This window comes from Thunnus thynnus, chromosome 16, assembly GCF_963924715.1.
Source record: "Thunnus thynnus chromosome 16, fThuThy2.1, whole genome shotgun sequence".
NCBI classification, from domain to species: Eukaryota; Metazoa; Chordata; class Actinopteri; order Scombriformes; family Scombridae; genus Thunnus; species Thunnus thynnus.
Genome location: NC_089532.1, coordinates 22,227,064 through 22,253,016, shown reverse-complemented (window position 1 = coordinate 22,253,016; position 25,953 = coordinate 22,227,064). Strand labels below are relative to the sequence as shown.

At 39.5% G+C, this 25,953-nt stretch overlaps 1 protein-coding gene across 1 annotated transcript in view; it reads left to right on the top strand.

The window, feature by feature from the left end:
• sntg2 (syntrophin, gamma 2) overlaps window positions 1-24,616 on the top strand; it is an 85,413-nt gene extending 60,797 nt beyond the window's left edge. Inside the window, exons 15-17 of the mRNA XM_067614461.1 lie at window positions 22,460-22,552; window positions 23,115-23,225; window positions 23,463-24,616. Coding sequence (XP_067470562.1) covers window positions 22,460-22,552; window positions 23,115-23,225; window positions 23,463-23,591 — 333 coding nt within the window. The 3' untranslated portion in view covers window positions 23,592-24,616. The remainder of the gene's footprint in view (window positions 1-22,459; window positions 22,553-23,114; window positions 23,226-23,462) is intronic.
• The last annotated feature ends 1,337 nt before the right edge of the window (window positions 24,617-25,953 follow it).

Genomic DNA, 25,953 nt, shown 5'->3' with positions numbered 1-25,953 from the left:
TCTTATGAATAATACTGTCACTTACACTCTAGTGTAAAATATTTTCTTAGATTTTGTTTTAATCAGTACTGTCCCTTCCTACCAATTTAATGCTTCAACAGTGAGACATTATTGCTCATGATGAAGTGTTTTCTGTTGACACAGTATGGGCTCTTTGCTGCTTTAAATTTTGCTTATTAAGGAATTAATTGCATTTAAAATTGGAAGTTGGGCAGCGCTCTGTTTTCCATAAATGTTAGTGTTACTTCAAATGCTTGTAGCTTGAGTAACTTAAAGAATTAGTCCTCACCTCATTGAGCCATTAAATTGCCTCTTAAGCAAATACAGTATGTCAAAAATGTGAGGGCGATCAACTCTTGTGGAGAGTGCATTGTTAAGCAATTCTCAGTAGCAGCTGTCTCATGTCTGTCAAGAGGCTCCGCTTCCAAAACTCAAATACGTCATTGGAAAATTCAACAAAGGAAAATAAAGTCTGGATTTATCCTATTTTCTGCCATCCTCATGTTCAGTTTTCTTAAAAATTTCATTACTTATGCTTCCATTTACTGTCCAGCAAACGAATACAGGGCCAGTTGAATCCAGAAAACACAACCACAATAAGATGGATAATACAACAAGGAAATACCTCCTAGTGATAGTTACAAGTAGAGTATGACTCACCAGGCATTATGAATATAGGAGGTATGTTATGACAAGTGTAAACATTGTAAGGAATCCACATAAGTCAAAAGCCTGAGGTAGTCAGTATGAAATTACATTAATACAATCAGTTGTTCCAAAGATGAGAAAGAAATACTGTATCTGCTTTGTTGATAATTAATCTTTGAATTAATATATACACCACAGGTTATTATTTACACTACAGGTTATTATTTCATACATATGTGTTGGACATGTATCGTACATTTCAAAGACTCAAGCATGTGCAGAACATTTTGAGGATGAAGGTTTGAATGGAAGTACTGCATATTTGTCTAATTTTTTCTACCAGAATACAGTAGAAAACTGACAAAAATAAAGTAATCCTAAATAAGGATTAAGTATATTAAATACACATTTAACAGAGTATTATATAATAACGGATATGGTGAGAACTGTTCAGCTGCCCGCAGCTATGAAAAATATTTAATTACAGTCTATGTGTCCCATAGTGTTATGATTGCTTTTTAGGTTGAACAGTTGTTGCCCCTGTTAAGTGTACTGGACAGGAATGCTCTGAGAAAACTGAAGCTACCACCAGGCTTATGGTTAAAAGGCACATTTTTGCCAATGGTTAGAGCGCATGCCACATAACTGCAACATCCCCGGTTCCATTCAGGCTGGTGACCTTTGTTGCATGTATACGCATTCTCTCCCCTTGTTTCCTGTCTGCCACTTCACTATTGACTTTCCAATGAAGGTAATCATGCCAATAAAATGATCTTAATAGAAAAGGCAGTTTTTAAGATAATCAATCATCATAATACCAAAAGCAACAGAGGCAAGGCACATTTTGTCACATAATTGTCCTTGCAGCACCAAATGACTTAATTTAAAGGCATACTATGTAGGATTTGCCAGTTAGTGTTTGTAAACACCTTTGAATGCTGTGTGTTTACAAACACAGAGAGAGAGAGAGAAAATCATGAGCTCCAACTTTAGCAAATAATTTAATTACTTTTAGATCAAGTTTAGTGACAAGTTTTATATTAAATTAAACATGAAGAATTTAGGAACAAACGTGCAAGTTTAAAGTCAACCTTAGAAACCAGTTAACTAAAATCATCAAACAAAACTTTGGGAGAAGCTAGCTACCTAGCTAGATAACTGGTAACAGCACCAGCTGTCAACTGTCAGCTACCAACTGCCATGGAGACTTGGACCTGGAGCAGAATAAACCAGGACAAAACTACTAAAAAGGACAACAAAAGGAGGAGGAACGCAAAAAATAAAAAAGAAAGGGAAAGAAACAAGAATAAGGATTAAATACAGAACATTCCTGAGAGGTAGGAACATTTCTATTTAAAGAAAAAACAGACTTCTATACATCCATGTAAAAACATAGCTAAACAGCTCTGAATGTAAAGAAAGCGGAGAGCACAGCAGTATTTTTTATCAGTTGGAAAAATGAACTCAAAACAAGTATAACCAGATGGTTGGAGTGTAGATAGTCTGGTGATCCACTACCCAAAGGACATGACCAATGAAGCAGGGAGGGAGACATACAGAAGCAAGCTGCTCAGAGACCACCCTGAAACACTCAGAGCAGATTTTAAAAGGCACGGTGACGGAGCAGTAATCACAGACATGCTGTTCTTTACAGAGCACCCAGAAGCTTGGTATTCCACTCTCCATGAGCAATATAATGACCTTAAAATGATATCAACACATCCATCTGACAGCTATACGCAGATACTGTTCTAGAATTCAATATCAATTTCTATAACACAGGCACAGTGAAGGTTCAAGGGTCTCAGACAAAACTAGATGAGTTTGAAAAAGACTTCAGCAGACTGAAAACTCTCGCTGGTGGGGAAAAGGCCTCTGTGCCATTAACAACAGCACCTACAGCTCCATCAGACTCAATCACCTAGCCTTCAGCTATGAGAACTGGTGCTCTAGCAGATTCACCCTCCCAGCACTACTGCTCCAACCTCCCATGTCCACACAGCCTCAGGCACCCCTCCACCTGCCCGCTTTAACAGCCCTCACACACCCAGGACACCAGTGTCAGTGCAATGCATTCAGGGGTGTCTCTGCCCCCTAGAAGTGGAGATAACAGAATTCAGAGAGAACAAACTGTTGGAGTCTGACATAATTCAACAGCTGAAAGATGAATTGACAATGTTTCAAGAAGAAACCAATACCACTGTCAGACAGTTGAGAGAAAGTATGAATGTGCGTCATAGAGCAAATGAAACTTTCAGACATGAACAGTGTCAGGTGAGAAAGGAGGTGGAGCAGAGAGACGCACTTCTCATCAATCTGGAGGAAAAGCTGCTTAGGATGGAAGCAACAGAGCAGCACCCTCAAAGTCAGACTGGAGACACAGACTGGCCTCAACAGCCAGGCAGCACCACAGGCCAGATGACCTAGCCCTCCACAAGAAAACACTGCCATGAAGCCCCTTGCCCAGCCAGAGTAGAGCCAATCACAGAGGAAAAGGGACCACTCCGTCACCAGCACCCTAAAACTGCAGTCCTTATTGACTCCACTGGCAAATTCCAGGAACACAAAAAGCTTTTACCTCATGACAGAGTGGGGAAGTTTTGGTGTCTTCATACTGATAAAGCCCTCCAACTCCTGTCATGTCATGACCACCTGGGTGACCCTGACAACATCATCATCCACACAGGAACTAATGACCTGCACCATAAGGGGGAGAGGGTGTCAGGAGCCATCATCAAGGTGGCTCAGAAAGCACACAAGGAGTTTCCTAGGACTAACATACACAAAACACAGACCTGCAGCAAAATTATGTTAAAAAACTGAGAGAATACAAACAGATAAAACATAAGAAAAAACAACATCATGATGAGAAACTAAGAGAAATTGAGTCCATTGATTAAAAATCAATTCTGGGAGAGATAACTTCAACAACAAAAAAGACAACCTGGCCCTACAAAATGGTAGTATTTGGAAAGATAATTTTGAAAAACTATATGAACAAATTTCACATAACAATCCTTGAATCAACAATAAAATGATCAGAATCCCCTTGACGACCTAATTAAAATGAAAGAATTAAAACAGCATAAAAAACTAAAATCTGGCAAAGCATGTGGAAGTGACAGCATAAGGACAGAGAAACAGGCCCTGCTTCAGTTCAGTCTTCTTCAATCAAGTTGCTTTCCTGAGATCTGGGAGTCAGGGGCTTATTTCCCCAGTACATAAGAGTGGAGATAAATTGGACCCCAACAACTACAAAGACATTTGTGTGAACAGTAATCTGGGGAAAGTTTTTTTGCAGCATTATCAATGCCTGGATGCTGGCCTTCCTCATGGAACACAATGTCCTGAGTGAAGGGCAAATTGTTTTTTTTACCAAATCACTACACTACTGACCATGTTTACTCTAATCATCACATACACTAACAAAACAAAGTTTTTGCATGTTTCATTTATTTTAAAAAGGCTTTTGATTCTATTTGGCAAGAGAAATTACATTATAAAAATCTCCTGATCAGTGTAGGGGGTAAACTTTGTGATTTAAGTCAATGTATGGCAATTGTAAGTGTGGAGTAAAAATTGGCAACAAAACTACAGTTCACTCAAGGGAAAGGCATCTTTCAGGGCAAGAGCTTGTCTCCAACTCTATTAAACATCTACATTAATGACTTAAGAGTACTGTTGGAGCCGTCCTGAACCCCTGACCTAATGGTGCCTACAGGCTGAGAGATTTCAGCAATCTTATAATTTTATTGCAAGCCACACTTTGCGACATGGATCTAATAAACTTGGGTACAACACAAGTGGCAACCTCCAGGGCTAAAAAATGAAGCCAATACGGAAGTACCAAAAACTTCAGCTCCTCGAATGGCCACTTGAGGCTGGCTGCAAGAGCGACTCAATCCCCATAGACGCCCATGTTAAAATGCCCAACTTTACAGCAGAAATAAACATGTTTACAGCCTGGTGCAAAAAACAATTTTCCCTTTCATGACAACTGTACAGGGGGTGATTTTTTTTTTTTTTTTTTTTTATAACTCACCCGTTTAAATTTTATTAAGCTGTAAAATTATGCATAATTAAGGACGTGGCCGCCTTGAGTGACAGGTCACTAGCTGCTACGTGGCTTGTTTCAGCAACCAGGCTTCATTCGGCCCACCTCAGCTCCACCTTGTGGTGTTATGATTGTTTCATTATATTAGTTAAGGTACTAGTGGGAGGTCTAACACATGGGGGTGCTGTTGGCCACATGGGACGTTTTTTGTTAAAGACATGACTGGAAGAGGAGGGCAAAAAGAAAAAAAATAAAGTTGTTGTCTCGTGTAAAGCTGGTCTCATCTGTTCTAATATTTAAGAACACGATATGGTGTCAGAAGTGCCACGAAACCTGCGTTGCTGAATTGGAGAGAAAGGGTCCGCCTGCAAAAGAAAGGGAGAAACTGGTGAGCAAGTGAAAATGACGGACGGTAACGGTGACGGGAGTGGATTTGCACAGTGGCTAACAAATCTGGCGCCACGTTCAGTATTCAGCCACTGGAGCCCTTTGACTTTTCCAAGCCGCACAAGTGGGAAAAGTGGATTCGACGGTTTGAAAGATTCCACCAAGCGAGCAATTTAGCTGCCAGCTCCAAAGACAATCAGGTGAATACGCTGATCTAATGTATGGGAGACAAAGCAGATGATGTTTTGAGAGGCCTGAAACTTAATGATGCAGACCAGCGGCAATATGATAAAGTGAGGGATGCCTTTCAGTCGTTCTTTGTAGTGAAAAAGAACATTGTTTATGAGCACACGCGATTTAATATGCGCAAGCAGGAAGCAAATGAGACTGTGGATGCATTCATTACTGCTCTGTATGCACTGGCAGAGCATTGTAACTACAGGACGTTACATGACGAACTCATCCGGGACAGGATAGTGGTTGGCCTGGCTGACACATGGCTCTCAGAACGCATGCAAATGGAGAAGGACTTGGATCTGGACAATGCTATAAACATGGCAAGACAATTGGAAGAGGTAAAAAAGCAGTAAACCATACTTAGAGGTGATGCTAAGGGAGCACTGCAGATGGATGGCGGTAAACTCTGTGGACAGAGTGTTCAAAGGCAGACACCCAAAAGAAAAGCCTAAATTCACCAAATCTAAAAGTTATGGAGAAAAGCCACACAACAGTAAGACTAAAAATATTAAAAGCTCAACACTGTGAGCTTTTAATATTTTTAGTCTTACAGATGTGGCACACCTCACCCCAAGCATGAATGTTCAGCCAATGAAGCTAAGTGTCATTCCTGTGGGAAAAAGGTCACTACCAGTGTGTGTGCCGTGCAGGCAAAACTGTGCAAAGCATAGAGGAAGAAGAGGAAAGTTTCTTTCTTGGTATGGTGACATCCGATGATGATAAATGGACTGCTGTGATCAGTAGAATGGACAAAGATTTCACTTTTAAACTCGACACTGGAGCAGATGTAACTGCTGTGTCACAGACTGAGTTTAACAAGATATTTTCAAACTCCAAGCAGTCGGTCCTCCAAAATGCAGAGAAACCCTTCTTTGGGCCAGGCCGGATTCCTCTGGATGTGTCAGGGTTTTCCAGATTGCAGTTAAGGAGAGGAGCCAAGCAGACAATGGATAAGGTCTATGTGGTCAAGAACCTGAGCACGCCTTTGCTTGGGTTGCCAGCCATCAAAGCCCTTGGCCTACTCATGCGTGTAGACAGCATAGACATGGGGACCCTCAAGTCAAGTTATCAAAAGTTGTGCAGTGGGCTAGGTAGGATACAACAGCCATACACCATTAAGCTTAAACCAGGAGCGGTGCCCTATTCTGTTAAGACCCCCAGAAGGATTCCATTACCACATGTGGGCCCAGTCAAGGAAGAGCTCCAGCGCATGAAAGCCCTGGGTGTCATCAGCAGGGTGGAGGAGCCAACCGATTGGTGCGCCGGCATGGTGGTTGTACCCAAGAAGGTCCGGAAAAAGGTACAGCTGTGTGTGGACCTGACCAGCCTGAATAAGTATGTGTGTCATGAAAAATTTATTCTGCCATCAGTGGAACAGAGCCTGGGAACACTCACTGAAGCTAGTGTTCAGCAAGCTGGATGCAAACATGGGGTTTTGGCAGATCCCACTTACAAAGGAATCAGCCATGTATACCACATTCATTACAACCTTTGGTCAGTTCCACTTCAACTGTCTGCCATTTTGCATTGCCTCAGCAACATTTCCAGTGCAGGATGGCAGAGGTCACAGAGGGGCTTGAAGGCATGATATGCCATATCGATGACTTGTTGGTGTGGGGGCGAGACCAGGGAGAGCACGACACTCGACTCCATGCTGTGCTTCAAAGACTGGAAAGAGCAGGCATAACTCTACATGTGGACAAGTGTGAACTCTCAAAAACAGAGGTTGCCTTCCTGGGCCACATAATCACTCCTGCAGGCATCCACCCTGACCCTCGAAAGACTGAGGCAATCTCAAAGATGGCAGAGCCAACAAATGTGAGTGAGTTGAGAAGTTTTCTTGGGATGGTCAATCAGCTGGGAAGGTTCATTCCCCAGTTGGCAGAAAAAGACAAGCCACTTCGTGATGTTCTCTCAAAGAAAAACTGCTGGGTCTGGGATGTAGAACAGGCTACAGCATTTAGAACACTGAAGAAAGCACTGTCTTCTCCACCTGTGCTGGCCATGTATGACTCAAACAAAGACACTAAAGTGTCAGCCGATGCATCATCATATGGCTTGGGAGGTGTTCTACTCCAGAAAAATGAGGAAGAATGGAAGCCTGTGGCTTATGCATCTCGGTCGCTCACTCCCACAGAACAACGGTATGCGCAGGTAGAAAAGGAGGCCCTGGGCCTCTCATGGGTGTGTGAAAGGTTCCGGGATTTCCTCATAGGAAAACAGTTCTGCCTGGAGACAGATCATAAACCCCTCCTCAGCCTACTAGGAGCCCAAGCCCTGGATCTTTTGCCACCAAGGATCCAGTGCTTCAGGATGAGGCTGATGCACTACTCATACTCCATAGTGTACGCACCAGGAAAATCTCTTTGGACAGCAGACACACTGTCACGCTCACCTGTCAAATCAAGCATGCCTGCGGAGGAAAAGGAGCTGATGGAGAGCACCAATATTTATGTGGACTGTGTCATTGAAAACTTGCCTGTCAGCCATTCATACATGGAGAATCTGAAAAGCTTAAAGCTGACAGTGTATGCTCACTGTGCACTGAAGGATGGCCGGCACATGCAAAGCAGGAACCAGTATTGAAAAACTACTGGCCAGAGCGAGCCACACTCACTGTGAAAGATGGCTTACTGCTGAAAGATGCACGACTTGTGATACCATCAACAATGAGGAATGATTTGCTAGCTAGGCTACACAAAGGACACTTAGGTGTAGTGAAGTGTAAAGCTTGTGCTCGTCAGACGGTGTGGTGGCCGAGACTCAGCCAGCAGGTGACTGACATGGTGCTCAACTGCAGGACCTGCATACAGGAGCGACATAACCACAAAGAGCCACTTATGCCATCAGAGTGCCCTAAAAGACCATGGCAAAAGCTGGGGGCAGACCCAGGAAGAGTGCTTCAAAAACACTCTGGTCTTATTTGGTGGATCTATCTCACAGTGTTGTGAGATGCAACCGCCAGTACCTGATACCTTTACCTGCACAAGGCAGTGATTCTTCATTGCAGCAACATCCACCAGAGCTAGTGCCTACACAGGCACCTACGTCACCTTCCCAGATTTCACCTACAGAGACTCCTGCAATTACAACTAGACCTGGGAGAGCCATCATAAAACCTGATAGGCTTAATCTGTAAATTATAAAATGGGACTCTGAGAACTGATATTGGAATTTAAAAACAAAAAGAGAAAAACAATTGAGTTATGTCACGTGTTAGAAAAGGTTATGGTAATATGAGGTGTTGTTTTAGCACTTTAAGAATCACTGTGTGTTGATTTAAATAGGAACAGACCTTTCAACAAAGGAGGCAGAATAATCCTCCAAGGTCTGATTAGACAAAGGCAGTCTACCCTTTGTTCTTTAGAAAGGGGAGATGTGGTGTTATATGATTGTTTCATTATATTAGTTGAGGTACTGGTGGGAGGTCTAACACATGGGGGCGCTGTTGGCCACATGGGAGGTTTTTTGTTAAAGACATGACTGGAAGAGGAGGGCAAAAAGAAAAAAAATAAAGTTGTTGTCTTGAGTAAAGCTGGTCTCATCTGTTCTGATTTTAAGAACACAACACACCTCTTTGCCTGTTTTGGATTAGCCGGGAGTAAGGCAGAGTCAGCACTGCCAAGATGGCAATGGCCAGAGACACCTGCTTTGAGCTTCAAAACTACTCTTCAGAAACCAAAGGGTGATGTCATGGTGGCTACGTCCATAGTTTTTACAGTCTATGGGACAACATCAAGTTTGATGTATGTAGACTGTTCAATGATCACACCTAATGAATTGTAGGCTACGATGCAAGTCAGTATACAAGAAAACGTCATCAGTGTGCGTCATCCATCTGTGCTGCTATAGTGGTAAACAATGAAGATAAGCAAGAATCAAGCTTTCAATGCTATGTCCTTCTTGGCGTGGTCATGATAACAGCTGGAGGACACATCTTATGAACAAGGCTTCTGCTGCTGCATCTCAACAAGATTTTCTTCTTTGTTAGAATCCCCAAAATTTAGTTTTGCTCGTTTTACCTCCATCATTGGGTTTAGCGCCCACACTGTAAGAATTTTGTCCCAGGCTATCTTTGGTTGTAAGACTGTGACAACAGCCAACAAGTTGGATCCACACGGAGAGCTAGGCCTAGCAGAAGCTAGCTGGCTGTACTTCTCAGCTAATGTTCCACTTGCCTCCCAGCCAGTCCCGGCCCTCCACGGATCCAACTGGAGCACCAAGCCCCTCTTTGTTATTTAGGTTAACACTAGGACCGCCAGCATTCTAGCACCCCCTACAGGCACAGCAACGGTCTCCCAGACCGTCATATGTAATTTCATTGTTTGCGTTGTTGCAACCCTGCTGGTGTCTAGTAATAAGGGAATCAACATACTGCCGATGTAGTCAGACAAGCACTGCCATTTATTGTTTAGTGTAAAGACAATAATAGAATGTATAAGCTTTCTGCTTAACAGTAAAACACAAGATAACCAGATAAGGAATCAAGAGAGACAAGGAACAAAGGGAAGGGCTGCGGTGGCACCAAATTATGAAACAAACAAAACACTCTCTAACTCAACAGACTCACTGACTCACTACAGCTGAAAAATAGCTAAAAGAAACGAAATAAAAACCTACCTGGTTGCACTAATCTTACCTGTCAAAATAAAACACACTAGCAGCCACACATAAGACCTGACGTCCAACTAAACAATCAAATTACTGTGTGATGCCTCAATAATGGACGTATTAGAATAAACAAGGTAAACCTACTGTCCAGATCCCAAAACCACTAAACTGGTGCCTCAGACTAGTTAACATTATTTTACACTCACTGAAAGACCTAATAGCTAATCGAAGACAGAGAAGATTGGGGCGCAAACACAGTTGGGAGGGCCAGGATTCCCCCTGGAGAAACACGTCGACAAAAAGACTGCACCACAGTAAAACATAACAATATAAAGAGCTGTCACCATAACATGTTCACAAGCACATCAATAATGCATTTGTTTGAAGTTGCTAGAAATTTTCAATGTCTCATGCCAGTTTACAATGTTTGTTTTTCCGTGTCAGTTATATCTTTCTTTATCATGCGCAATGATTTATAAACTTCTGCTGCATGTTTCCCATTCAAATGGACCAATTTGCTTTACAGTGCTAAATTACAACTACAGTAATATAAAACTTGTGGCCTAATATATTGTAGGCTATATTATGTATTTTAATAAGCACATTGCAGAATAAGAGATAAACACCAAAATAATGGAGGAAACTATTTTTTTATTGACACTGCTGCGGTCCACCTATTGCACATCAAATAATAATAATAATACTAATCGATAATCTATCGATAAAACATTCTTCCACCATGCTAATTGGATTTAGATATTTACTTTGTGGATATATTTTCGTTTTCAAATAAATATTTTCGTTTTCAGAGATGGCTCTACAAATGTTTGTGGATCCTACCATTTGTGTTTTGTTGTACTTTGGCAGTGTGTTGCAATAAGCCTGCCTGCCTCTGGAGATGGTGTGAGTGCTCTCGCTTCATTAGCTGCCGGTGTTCGCACAGTTGAGATTTATTAAATTGTCATTTTTAATATTTTTTATGATTTGTTGGTTTATAAAACGAAAATAGCCATGAGTGTTATACAATAACTTCTCCCTGGAGATGGCGTGTAAGCTCTCACAGAGACCAGTGTGGCTTGCATGCCGGACTGGACAGCAGCCAGGACCACTTGGGCAACTGGTGATCGCACTGTTGAGATTTATGAGGCAACATTATAATTCCTTATTCGTTATTAGTGAAGATCATTTTTAATGTTGCTTACTGTTTATAACCAGTAATATTTACAACATCAAGATCTAGTTTGTATTCACAAAATACAGTTTGTCAGGCATTGGCTCCATAAAATGAATAAATTAATAAAAACAAATGAATACAATTATTATTAATAACAACAATAATAATAATAATTGACTGGACACACCAACAGATGGGGCAATTGGCACAGACTTTTTTTACTTTTTTTTTTTCTGGCGTGGGGCCTCAGGCTCGGAGTCTGAACTTTTCTCCTCATTCCAATCCACATTCCTGAAGTCCAACACTTCTCCGCCATCAGACTCCCCCTCACTCAGTTCCTGAAGCACTGACAAAGCCTCCTGAACATGTATCATTGATATTTTCTTCCTCTCTCCATCCTCTCATCTTTTGCTTTTAGGCTAGCAGCTAGCTACATCCAGCCCGTTCCCACACTTCAGGCATATAGGACAAATAAAATGGCTACTTCTCTCTCTCCCCAGGCAGTTCCTGTGCATGAAAAAATGACCATTGAAAAATGTGATAGATTCACCACCCATAGGGTGTGAAAACAAACCCCGCTAAATGGAAAAAACTTACCATATATGGTAATTTGCCGTATGCGGTAATAATGTGTAATATGGTAAATGCGGTCTATATGACTGCGGTGGAGGTCAGAGGTATAAATGCTCAGAAATCTTGTGTGTTTTATTTTAGCACCTTGTAGGCTTCAGAAAACTTCAAAAACACATATTTAGGAAAAGTCGTGGGCTGAAAGGCTTGTAGTTTTTATTTAAACATAGTTATTTGCATTATAAAAACCCAAATGGTCTGTCCAACTATCTTGGCGGTGCTAGTGTTAAAGTGGGAAGAAGCAGCTGGTCTGTCGGGCAGCTGAGTGTAGTGGAGCCTGTGGAGGAACCACTGGGACCATCAGGGTGAAACAGTCCGTGGAGCTGCATTGTTCAGCTGCACAGATAGGAAACACCTTGGTTGACAGGATGGACCACTCTAAGTTTTTTCTGTTTGAAAATACTTCCTCTTTTTGGTTTATAAGAGCAGTTGGCAATCAGCGTATTAGGTGCATTACTGCCACCTTCTGCTTTAAAATGTGGTCCAGAGATTAAATCTTACTCATTAATCTTGTCTGTCTAATAAACTCTACTGCTCGACCCACTTGGCAGGTTCATTAAAGTTTTAATGCTGAGCTCCTGAACTCAAGTCTTTCTACGTTCTTCCTTCTTATATTGTCTTTCTTGATCATACTTAGTTCAGTCTGCTCAGGCCAGGTGGAAAACAATATGTGCATATTTCAGTATCAGCATTGGCAATCGGCCAAAATTAGTTGGAAAATATCGGAATATTGGAAATTGACAAAAATCCAATATCCTGCACCCCTAATTATTAACATTAAAACACACTTAAATTTTGGTTACATCTTAAATTGAGCCCACAAGACAGACTGAGATTCCAGGTATAAACCCAGGAACTGAACCCCCAAAAGAGTCCCTTCCGTCAGCTGGTCCTTAGACTTACTGATCAAATATTACCCAATACTGTTCAACCTCAGACCAGCACTGCTTTCCAACCACAAAAAGAGTAAACCAAATTATTAAACTAACAAAAGATGCCTATCTGGAACATTGGAGGAATCAAACCAAAACTAAAAAAAAACTTAATTGCTATCTGGCCCTAAACCATGAATATAAATTGACAGAATATCTCTCTACTATAAGAGAAATAATAATAATTATCTTAACATAGTCTATTGTATATATGATTTTTTTTTTCTAATCCACTGATTGCTATTGTGAATGTCCTGTTATTGTTGTCCACTGTTTCTATGCTTTGGTAACATTGCGACTTTACATAGTCCTACCAATGTAAGCCCTGTACAGTAAATGTGACTACATCACAAAACATGTGTTTAAGGTTTTCTGCCATTTTCTTGTTCTTTTTATTTATTTATTTTAATGAATTGTATTTTTCTTCATCTCATTATTGAATTGTATCATCCTTGACGCTTTTGCAATATTATTCATCTGTAAATGTGATTATTCAGTGTTCAAAGTAAATGTGGCTATATAGTAGTTACATACACACACACACACACACACACACACACACACAGTGGTCTATGCACTAATTGGTAAGTTAGATTGGCCTTGCCAATCTTCAGTCATCAATCAATCTTTCATAAACACACAAGCATGCGTGTACACACACACACACGCACACACAAGCAACACACACGCACACACATACAACATACATCTGACATTCATGCCAATAAAGCTTCCTGAATTTAATTGAATAGCCAGAGAGAGAGGGAGAGAGAGTTCTGTGAGTCCTTACTATTTCTTTTTCCATCAGAGGAATATTACTTAACCAAGACCCATTGTATCTCAAACAGAGAGAGAGAGATTATGACTCATCCCTTTTTAGCCAACTTCGCAAGACGTCCCTAGATCGAGAAGTACTCCAGACTTTCTTTTAATCTTAGACAAAAATACAAAGAAGAAAATTGGAATTTTTTTAAAATTTGAAACAAGGCATCCACTGTAAATAAGCTTAATCATAAATAAAATGAAAAATATTTTCCCTTTGCTAAAAACACAACTGTAATCAGGCATAGGAGTCTTTAGTGTCATCGGCTTCTTCCATTGAGCCTTTGTAGCTTCCACATATCTACAATCATGCATTTTATTCAGGAATTAAGGAAGTATGCCACATGTCAGGTCAGACTCTTCATGAAATGGCCAACAGTATCTTTTATAATTTTACCCCATTCCCACCCTTTCACCCCTCAAGTGCAGCCAACCAAAGATAAAGGCTAAAAACGTTATGAAGCCTGAGGGCTTCAGTGCTCGGGACCCTTAAGTAGGGACATTTATAAATATTACAAAGCAGAGCACCTGTCAGAAGATATTTGAATCACCAGCAAAATGAAATCCTTTCCGGGTCATCATGGGAACAAGATATAATTAAATGGCCTCCTATTTCACCAGTTGTCCTTTGTAATAGTATATGTTAGTATTATACCAGTAAGCAGCATAGTTGTCTCTGGTACAGGACACTGGTTCTTTAGCAAAAAACAGTCTAAAAGTCTTGGGAACCATGTATAATCCCTTTATGTTCAGAGGGCTCATGTGGTCACTGAGAGTTTAGAATCATAATTCCAGTGGACTCAATTACATTCTCCAGTTAATTCTGCCGATACTAATTCCTAGGGCTTAAAAAACTGTTAAAATGAAGGTGGGACCTGTATGTTTTAAATACAGCAAATCAACTTTTTTATTATTGTACAAGTAAAACTAAAAGTATGTAAATGAAATTACTACTATCTCTAACACTTGGTTCACCTTTGCTGTCTTTTTCTGGTGTGCCAAATTTCGGGTTTTGATGGGGGGGAGGTTTTCCACCAGTGCTCAAATTGTCTGACTGATGTTAGCAAATTAGTTTCTTTGTGTAGTTATGTTGATAAATCTCTTTTCCATCTGAGAACATACTGTTAATATATTGCTGCTTTGATGATTTGATTGGATTATCTTCATCCCATGATGCATTAGTCATTAATGGGAGTGGTGCCTTCCAGAATGAGAAAGCGACAAACAAGTGCAACAGAAATGCCCCTAATAAATATAATCTTTAACATTAAGGAAGGCCTAACTCCATCTGAAAATATCTCATCCACTAAGTGAGAAACAGTCCTAATTCTCATTGAATAGTTTAGGGAAACAGTTGTGCACTACTCTGTATCAGAGGTGGGAAAGTTAACCTAACATTTACCAACTAACCAGTTGGTCCTCATCTTTGTAAAAACTGAAACATACAATTCGAAACAACTTCCAAAAAACCATAGATCTCACCTCAATGTGGCTTGCCCAGATTATTTTTTGAATGCAGAATGGCCTCACTGCTGCCTCCTGAGGCCAATGGGAGGAAAAAACAGACTGCAACTAAGGTCGCTGAGAACTGCAACCCAGCTAGGTGCACCAGAACGAAACGACATAGACATTGCACTTGAAAATTTACAGGGCCTTCATACCAAAGGCAACATTGCTTAGAGAATGGCCAAGTTTGGCACCAGAGGTTCAACTAATTGAACTCTGACCGCATGCAGACCTCCACAACACATCTTTGTGGTTGTGGTGGTGACAATTTTACTGTGGTGAGGAATGGTGGAAAAGTTAATTCTGTGCATCTCTGAATTCAGGGAGCTGTGTAATTTTGCGCTCAGATCCTACGGGGACTTGAGTAAGAAATCTCAAGTGTGTCTTAAAGATAGAGACACCAGGTTAGAAAATTAGTTGCTTTGTAGGGTGAGATTTATGCTTTACCATAAGTATTTCAAAATGAGATGTTCTGTTTTACTACAGAAAAAGCTTCAAGGGTGTGGATAAAATGGGTGAATCTTCAAATTTACATAGGATTAACATCCCCATCAGTGAGCAGCACATTGCCACTTCCCAAAGCTTTTCAAAGGGAAGCATCCAGAACTGTCTCCAATGCAATGGATAAGAGGGTCTAAAGAAGACTTAGTGTAAAGTCCATAGAAGTAAACACCCTAAATGTACTGTAATGAGTCACAAAGCCAATGTAATGGCCTGTCTTTTAGCAAGTCAGGTATTTCTTCAGCTTGTATGAGTCAAAAAGACGTAACTAGTTTGTAACTACCACTGCTCAAACTCAGCAGAATCAATAATTAATCAACAAGGCACTTTCTAGTTCACATGTGCATGATAAGTGTGAGTGAAAACAATGTTGACCAAAAACACTCCACCTATGACCACTAACACTGCAGTAGGGCACAGTCATTGTAACAAGAAGAATCACTAAACACAATATATAATTCATGTGTTGACTTAGTAGCTACACTTAGAAAATCAGAACACATCAATTTCCCTGTGCAAGGCTGCTTGTGGCTAACCAGTGTATAGTGTAATTTCCCTAAGCACTGTGAATGGCTTAAATGAACCACTAACAAAGCAACCAAGGAATGAAGACAGACTGGCTCTGTTAGAGCTGTATTCTGATTTTATGACTGTGCGTTTCACAACACTTTAATACTCCATATGCAGTCAGTTAGGAAATTATGTTCATTTATGTTCAGAATATATTTCTTTCCATACACTTACCATAGCATTCAAAGCTACTTTGATTTAGTGACTTTATGCAGCCTATAGTGTTTGTCTGTTACATTTTCAGTAATATAAAAATAGAGTCAATACAACGCTGTTTAACAATAAAACTAACAGTGGAAATATACAGAAATTATGATAGATGGTGACATCTGTTGTTGTTACATTGTTTTTGGAAGAGTTCAATTACATGCTCTGTAAAACCCGTAGTTTAAAAAAAGTATTAGTTATGAAACCTGTTGTTTGAGGCATCTGTATCATCAACATACAGGTTCAAAAAGTCACCACAATTGACAGTTCACCACACCCCTCCCCTTAACAGCAATTGCCCAATCATAGGTTTACAACCGTAAGTAGGCACAGCAGGTTTGTCAAGCTGTGGATCTCTCCAAATGTTGAAGCATCGGGCATGGGGCCAGAGCGCCTTGCCCAAGTGATGCTTGGCATTTAAAGGGTTTAGAGGATTATATATTGTTTTTGTGGCCTTTCAAAAAAGAACAACTTGTTTATTTGCGCTAACATAAACTACAATCTCTAGCATTTCTGGCTAAGTTACTACCTACAGTGGTAACCTAGTGTTACTTCCAAGGCCAACTGTTAGCATATTATCAGTTTCCTACATTTGTTTGTGGGATTAAAGGATATGTAAAATAAATAAACTCTCCACAACCAGCTCATTGTGTTGTGATTCCCCAAGTGAAAGTGGTTGTGGATGCTATCAGACTTTAAGGTAACTACGCCAGTGTCTGTATTTTAATACCTTATGGACCAACAACTTGTGAGGATATCAACTTTTTGCCTGGGACATGGAGCTTTAACTTCAGTCTTTTAGTACAATCCCATGTATGTAGCCACCAAATGGCCAAACAAACCAAATTTGTTTTTCAATGAGTTAGCTGGAAACATTGGAAAGTCAGCCAGGGATTGTGTTTTCAACCAATTCATGGAGCTAACTTCTTAATAATCTTAATTAGCTAGCTAGCCACAGCTAATTAAATCTGCCAGCTACAGTTGTCATTTCAGCCGGGAAAGTAAAAGGTTGCTGGCTAGAAATTATAAGTCTGCTTTAAATCTTAAATCAATCACCGATTTTAAATAAAGAATAATTTTGCGTAGTATATCTTCTGTGGTTTTCATTGTAAACTACATCATGTCGTGCAAGAACAGAAAGTTTGACTGGCATAGCAACAGTAACTAAGAAGGGCAGGGCTCAACAAAGTCAATGGCATAACCATAGTAGTTGCATAGAACAATGGATTGAAGATATATGGTAATCTGTGTAGGGGACTTTTATAGTCATAAGGCTGAATGCATGAATGACAATGAAACCCTCTACTTCCATTTTCATTTGCATGTGCAAAGTTGGAGTTTGATGGTGAACACAGCTTGACTGCCAGACGTTTGTCAAGCTTTCAAAAAGTAATGCAGTCTAGTTTATTATCATTAATGGGAATGTTAATGGCAGATGATTTTGTTGGTGAAAGGTACCATAATCAGTAATATCATATTAAGATTAGACTGGTAACTTTGCAGGGGATCCTTAAGAAGCTGGACATTATTTAGAATTTCCAAGTCTTGTCTCCTCTGTGCACCTTGTGCTACGTGATACTGTAGTTGGAACCAGCTCAGCGGGATGATAAAGGAGGAGCAAAGATTTCAGTGCTCATCAAGATAGGAATCCTGTACACAGGAGAGGAAAGTAGAAGAAAGTCACAAACTTGCAAGTGAACTGATTGGAGTTGTGGGTTTAGATAATGTTAACCTATCTAAATCAGTTACTGGTATCAACATGGACATGTCCATACATTAACTTGTGGTGTGTTTTCCCAGTTTTGAGGCAAAAAAAGCTGCAGGCTAGATGAAGAATGGACATTTTACCCTCTTTCTCATTGATGTAACAATATTATTCACAATGCAGAACTCCTCTGCTGCACTAGGCAACATTAGCTTCAAAGGGGAATCATATATGCAGGGGTGTTTGATGCTGTAGTCACACAGTTAGCTCTTAGCCAGCAAATGGGGCTGAATCCACTCTGGATGTTGGCATCAGTGCCAACTTTCAAGTTGCAAGTGACATGGACAGTTTGAGACTGAGCAACCAGACTGATACCCATCTGCAGCAATGTGATCTGATACTACCTTTTGAATGTGGTTTAAATGTGATTTGCAAATATTTCAATTCCAGATTTAATAATAGACTTCTGGATGTATCTCAGTGACTTGTGCATTGTAAATGCAGGCAACATTACTGCTTGGCCAACACCAATTATCAAAATGGTGTTTAATCAGTTTATTTTATAAGTGACTCTACACTTCTTATGAAGTCAGGGCTGCATGGGCAGTTTTCTTCCCTATCAGTGTAAAAGCAAACAGTACGAGATATGATAATGTAAATTTTTTTAGTCTTTAATGATGCAAATGCGGGACACCATCCTATGGGAAACCAATGAAAGTGATGAAGGATTTCAATTTAGTTGTGATTCTCTGTTCTCCAGCCAATTAGGCTAACTTCCTGTGGTTTCTACCTGGGTTAACCTTCAAATTGATGGGATGTAGGCATTACATATACATTGCTGATGGGGTAGAAGTAGTGGGTATAGTTGACAAAGCTGCCCAAACAACACTTTTCCCTTTATTTTCCCATTTTGCTTTTTTCTTTTTTGGAGATGATGAAACCCAACATGGCATCGATAGGGTCTTTTAGCTCACAGCAGGCAGTCCAGTTGTGTCATCCTTCAATTTTGGGGTGTCCTAGTAGCTCAAGTGGCAAACACGCATGCAGTGCAATTTTGTGCAGTGTAATCTTCATTTTTCCTCATAAAAGCAAGTGATATTCTGCACTGCAGATAACTGATAAACAGATGTTACTGTAAGTAAAATATTTAAATATCATCCAAGTAAACAGTTCAAATTTTCCAACCCAGTATGCCAAGGAATTTTGTCTATATTAGAAGATTCTTCACATCACATTACATCCAAAGTAATGTGCCCTTTTTGTAGTGTGTAGTCCAAAATAGACGACCTTGTCTGGTGACAGGGTTGAAATATTCAGAACTAACTTGTTGTCTTTAAATAAATACTCATTTATTTAAAGACAACAACTCATTTTCTCTTTAATGTAACAAGGAGGACAGGTTAACAAAACTCTTACATGGTGCCGATTTAATATGTAAAATAAAAAACACACACACTTGTTTTGTGCATGTGGAATAGGAAAAAAGGTTGTAACACACATTGCCTTGCAGGTAGCACATGTCAAAATTGTAGAATTTATTACTTTTTTTACCTATAGATGGCACGTTTTGGCATGTCTCTATCTGCAGGTCTTAAGTGCTGCTGCCGTTACGTTTCTTGCAAACAAATAATACTGGCATCAATGACACCAAGCAGTAGGAAAAAAATTATTTTAATAATTTGAAGCATTTCAATCACAAAGTTTTTGTTAAATACAGAAATAGACATTTTACATTTCTTTGTATCAACAGGTCAGAAAAAAAACAGAACAAAATTTGGTCCAGACAACTCATGAGTTTTAATACCGCATTTTAATCGTGACATTTTGAGTGGCCACATTCGCAAAGCAAGCATTTGATCAACAGCATCAGGCAGGATGAGGAAGAGTTCACACCAACCCAACCTCTTTTATCTTGACACAGTGTCACTATTATGCATGGCTGAAATCAGGCTGCCTCACCTTTTAAAGAGAAACTTAACACCAACTGAAAGTCTTTGGCTGACCTCCAATTGTTTTAGTTCTTACCTTGCTGCAGTACACTCTGACATCACTGTTGAGTGTGTTTACAGATGCTGCAGAGATTACCTCTGATCACACAGAATCACACCTAATAGTGATGCAGGATGTGATCAGAGGTGCAAGGGATTGGAAGTTTTTAACCAGAAGAGGTCAGTGAAACGATGCCTTTCAGCTTGTTAAGTTACTCTTAAAATTTGGTGCAGCTTGTACATAGCAGCTTAACTTTGCTGTCTCTGTTGCTGATTTCAAAGGATATGACTGTAGGTCTAGAATCCCAGATTCCTTACAACACACACATGCACACACTTGCAAGTGCTTCTCTTACACCTGTCCTCTGTTTTATTACATTCCCCTCATGCCCTTACTTCTGTCAGACTTAGCTAAGGAGATTTTCTTAAAAAAATATTTCATGTTGCATTCCATGTTGCTAATTCCCACAGAAAAAAATCCCTTCCAATTAGTGAAGTGTAGTCACTGCTCACCCTGTCACAACACAGTCTTACATGGGGTGACAGCAAGAACTTAAAGGCTGGCCTTCCACTGTTTCTTATCCCCGTCACAGCTGAATTCACGACACCACTAAAGGCAGAGGGGGTTGAGGTCTGAGAGCAGAAAACACTTTCAGTAAAAAGGACTGTGCAGTCCCATGCCACTTTCACTGCACACTGCACTCTATAATTAAAATCAGTATGTCCCTGCTGTGTTCTCAAGTGAGAGAAAAAATATAACACAAATAAAATCTGAACGGTTGCACTTCTTGGTATTCCAGCTGAGTGGACGACGACAACACAAAAATTAAGTCATGTGGCAAGAAAAGGCTTCAGAAAGATATTGCTCCACAGAGACTGGAAAGCTTTACACATCAGTGCTTTCAAAAGACCTGTGAAAAGTATTGTGAGACACATGCTTGTTTCTGTTGCAGCAGCAAAATGAATGTTAAAGATTTATGGCTTCCAAAATGGATTTCCTCTGTCATGTGTCTTGACATTATCAGAAAGCTATACAGGATGCTGCTTTTGACAGAATTTCATGCAAGACAAAAAAAATCTGATTTGCTGTTATTAGATCTTCCAAACTTAACATGTCATACGGGTACTTAAACAAGAAACCGCCACATGCATATGAGCAAAGTAATATTGTGAGTATATAAAAATAATTTTATGAGCTCACAAAACTGCATATGAGGATTCAAATGACACAATATTGTTTCATAATAGAACAAGTTGCTCTAACACTGGGAGTGATGAGACAATGGATGTCATTTTGATTACACTGGCTGCTCTTTACAAAATGGTTCTCACATCGTTTCTCCTTTTTGATATCCCGATAATAAAAATGACATGTAAAGTAGCCAAATAGTTAAACATATGACTAATCAACAAGCTCTATGTCTGCATTTGCTAGTAAAACTAATTAAAATGAAACTTTGAAAGTCTTCATGTTGGGCTCTAAATACACCAGTAAGAGGCAGCTGTTAACATATATCCAGAAACCCTATAACTTGATATCAGTTAACTGCCTTGAATTTGTAGCTTAATGGGTACCAATGGCCAGGTGTATTTGTCACATTATTGGATATGTTATTGTTAAACAGTTTGCATTTTCACTATTTCAGTTTCTCATTTTCTTCGGGAAAACAGAATTCCACTCTGACACAAGAATTTGACTTGTGTGCCCTTGATTTGTGACTGCTATATAAATGATCCAATGGGGCAAAACCATGATACACTCACTGTTTGTGGGAGTGAGATCTTGCAGTGCATCTGATTTCCATTTAGTTTCAGTCTTTGACAAAATTGCTTGTCAAATTTTAGTCATTTGATATTTTTTTTATTCTAGTCTTAGTCAACATATCTTCTAATTATTTTGAGGCTACAGTTGCTGGCATCTTTGTTGTGTACACAAAAGGCTTTATACTACTTTTTTCACATATGTATCTTTACTCCCCAAGACCTGTAAACCCTTTGTGTAAAAACGGCAGAGTTCCCCTTTAATAAAGATTGCGTTCCATTGCGGTGTGCCAGTTCCCAGTTCCTACTGTTGTACATTGTTGCTTACTGACACACCTAAATTGAACAGAGCCATTGTTAATGATGTTAGTTACAACTGCGCTTTTCTTGCCATGACAAGTCAAAATGACTGTAGGGAGAAAAGCCTGTTCACTGTGATCTTAAAGAGGACAGTAAATGAGGGCTAACAATGAAATGCTTGATGAACACTAAATGAGTTATAAATAAAATCTGCTGGTAATAGTGGATTGCATTTACTGCCACAAATGAAAAAATATGAGCCATCATTTATTTATATACAGCACAGCCATACTTGACAATATATAATGTGATGTTTGCTTCTGCTATTCACACAGAGAAATGTGCCACAGTGCTATTTACACAGTATGTCATTAAATACTTTTTTTTTAATCAAAATGTTAATGGATATAAATTCTCTCTCATCAGTCTAAAAGCTACATGTGCAGCAGCCAGGGGAATGTACTGTGCTTCACCATAGATTTTGGATCGGGCTTCACTTGCTCAGAAGGCACTTCAAAGGTAAAGTGTTAGTTGTTGCTGACATGTTGGTTCTGTGCTGTTCTTACCCTGATAACCCCTGAGACTGCAGTTTGACATCCTGTATTGACACGCTAAAATGTTGTCCTGGTGATGATGTATTCACTTGTTTTCAATGTATATTCAATATATTTGAAATTGCCACATTTCACAAAAAAATATAATGATAGCCTCCCAAATGTTCCTAATTTTGCACAATGCACTTTCCAGAATAATTGGTGAATTACTGTATTATCAAGGATGGTAGTCTAATGTTATTAAAAGTACATTTTGAGATTATTTTGGCAGCCATGCAAGTAAGTTGAGTCAGCTCTACCATGGCTACATTTTATGTTCATTGAATCACTACAAGAATGGTACAGGACTCATTTCCAAAGTAGTAATGTTCTTTTATTATAAATTATACATTTCCTCAAAGTACTATTGCACATTAAATTGTCAGTTCTTGATCATGCAAGTCTCTCTGTAGTAAGACACGGTATTTAAATGTGCTCATTATTGAAATCCCTGTGCTGTGTTTTATAATCCTTTGCTTCCCTTGTAGACGGTACTGTGGCGATATAAGTTCTCTCAACTTAAAGGCTCCTCTGATGATGGGAAAACCAGGGTAAAACTCCTTTTCAAGAATGCTGAAAGCAAACAAATAGAAATGAAGGTAATAATTTCTTCAAAATTAAAGATATACATTGACACAATGAATTTTAGTAGGGTTATTTTGCAGCTTGCAACACCCATTGGTGTTAGTGAGTAAATATAACGGCTAACAGGCAAATTTATTGAACATCTAGTGAATAAAATGTTTAGTGAAGCCAACTAAATTTTCGTTTTCCAAGAACGTTTAGAAATTAAGGAATTTATTGATGTGTCTCTGTCCTTCTCTTGTATTTTCCAGGAGCTAGAGTTTGCTAATCTAACAGCTGTCCTCCACTGTATACATTCTTTTATCGCTGCCAAAGTGGCCTCCATGGACCCTCTCTTTATGTGCAGTCAAAGCTTCCCTGGAAATTACATGAACAGTTAAGAAGACACGTCTTCGTCATGTGCACCTGAGGCAAAATCAGCAGTATTTTATGCACAAAGCCAATTGATATGTATATCTTGTTCTTGCTATTTTTGTATGAACTACTGAAAAAGAAATATTTGTTAAAGACTGTAGAAGTAGAAAAATGTATGAATAAACATTTGAAGGAAAATGTTATTTAATTTTTGACAAGTAGAAAATGTTTTAGGTTTGCAAACAAAATCTGAACAGATTTAAAGTTCTAACATTTCTTTAATATTTTTTCCCTCATTTCATTATGGACACGGATTCTGATAAGAGGTGTCTTGTCTACTCTGTCACTTTGAAAGGCAGCACCTGTGCTGCCACATTGTGTGTAACTGCCATACAACTGACAACACGATGCGAATCACCAAATATAGCAACTGCCACTGTTTTTAGAAAAAAGTGAAGAATTTTGATGCTGTATCTACATCTAGTAAGTACATTTTAAATGACAAAATGAATCTGATGCTGGCTTTCTGTCATGGGGAGAATTCAAATTTTCCACACCTTTGGCAGGGATTCTCTTTCCTTTAAATTCACAGTTGAGGAGTCCCATTTTCTCTGTTTTACTCAGTTTTCTTTTGTCATGTCTATAAACAGGGAGAAGAAATAAACACCTTACAATGTAATACAGTCTAATAAGCCTCCAAATAACCACTGAATTGGGTCGACACCTCTCTGACATGTTCTCAACTAGAATTAATCATAAGAAGCTTCACAAAGAAGTATTGACTGCAGGACTGCTTTATTAGCTTGGATTAAATTGTAAGTTGTTGGTGGTGTTGTGTCTGTCGTTTGTATCTAATAAAGACAAAATGCCAGAGTTTCGAATCTCTAATGAGGACATTTCACTGAAATGTGACATTTCAGCTTCCAAGTATTGTCAAAGACCCATTTTTATCACATCCCAATCTATTACATTGAGAAATACTGTATGTCTTCAGTTGTAATGATTTTAATGTGATCAATAAATTGTTCATAAGCACAACTGGTTATCATGAGACAGCTCCCTTTGAGTTTATATGTCTACTTTGAATAAAGAGGGGTGGGTGCAGTCAGTGGATGTAACTAACATCTGCTAGCCCAGCTGCTAAACTGCTAATGTCTTGTTTAGCTCAATGTCAGAATCCTGTTAGGCAGCTGAACACAAAATGTAAGTTTAATTCCTTTCCCAAAAAACAATGTTCAACAGAGATTGGCTGATTTTAGTGGATGAGCCTGTCATTAATTGTCATTTGATATAAAATGAGCCTGGTTGTAGCACAACATTCATTCAAAAAAGTGATTCTTTCATTCAGATGATTTTATCATCACATTTTGTAGGCTGCTTAACATTTATTTCATATGGTAACTAAATCCTAACTGCTTGATGATAAAATGTTATGTGAGTCTATTCTAGCTAGTAAGTTGATCTGCACATCAACATCAAAAGACCCAGGTGATGTGCATCAGCCCCAACAGTACCTCCAACCACCACTGATGGAGAAGCATTTGATTTCACATACCACGGAAGTCTCATAAGCAGTGAAAACAGCACCCAATAAGATATTAAGACCCGTCTTAACAAAGCCAGACATGTTTTTAGTTGACTTTTTAACATCTGGAAATCCAAGCAATACAGCCTCAAAACTAAGATCAGGCTTTACAACAGCACTGTTAAGGCCATCCTTCAATATGGCTCTGAGTGCTAGAGAGTAACGAAAAATGACATGAGAAAGGTCGACATTTTCCACAATAGCTTCTTACATGAAATCTGCAATATCTACTGGCCTAACAAGATCTCAAATGTAGAACTGTATAGGAAGATAGGCAGCATGAATATGTCCTTGAAATAAAGAAACGCAGGTTACTATGGCTTGGTCATGTCCTGAGGATGCCCAATGAAAGGATACCTATAGTTGTCTTGAGATGGACCCCGACTGGGAGGAGAAAAAGAGGCAGACCAAAACCACCTGGCGAAGGACAGTGATGACCGATCTGGAAGAGATGGATCTCTCATGGGACGAAGCACAGGCCTAAGCACAAGACAGTGTTCAGTGGTGGCATATAATTCGGCCTCATGTCCCAGCTGGGACGAAGAGGGTAAGTAAGTTGATCTTGAAAAAAAAAAAAAACCTCAGGGCACATTAACCCTTTTTTCAATTGTTTCCTTTTCACCCTTTTCCCTCATTTTGGAATGGACACCCTGCATACTGGCCTTGTTGCTGCTAACATTAGACATAAGTCACTAGCTGCTTCTTGTCACTGATAGGATCCTTACCTGGAAGGCATATTGCACGCAGATGTAAATGCTGTCCCCCCAGGTCCTAGCTCCACACAGGCAGCCTGACCCAACAGT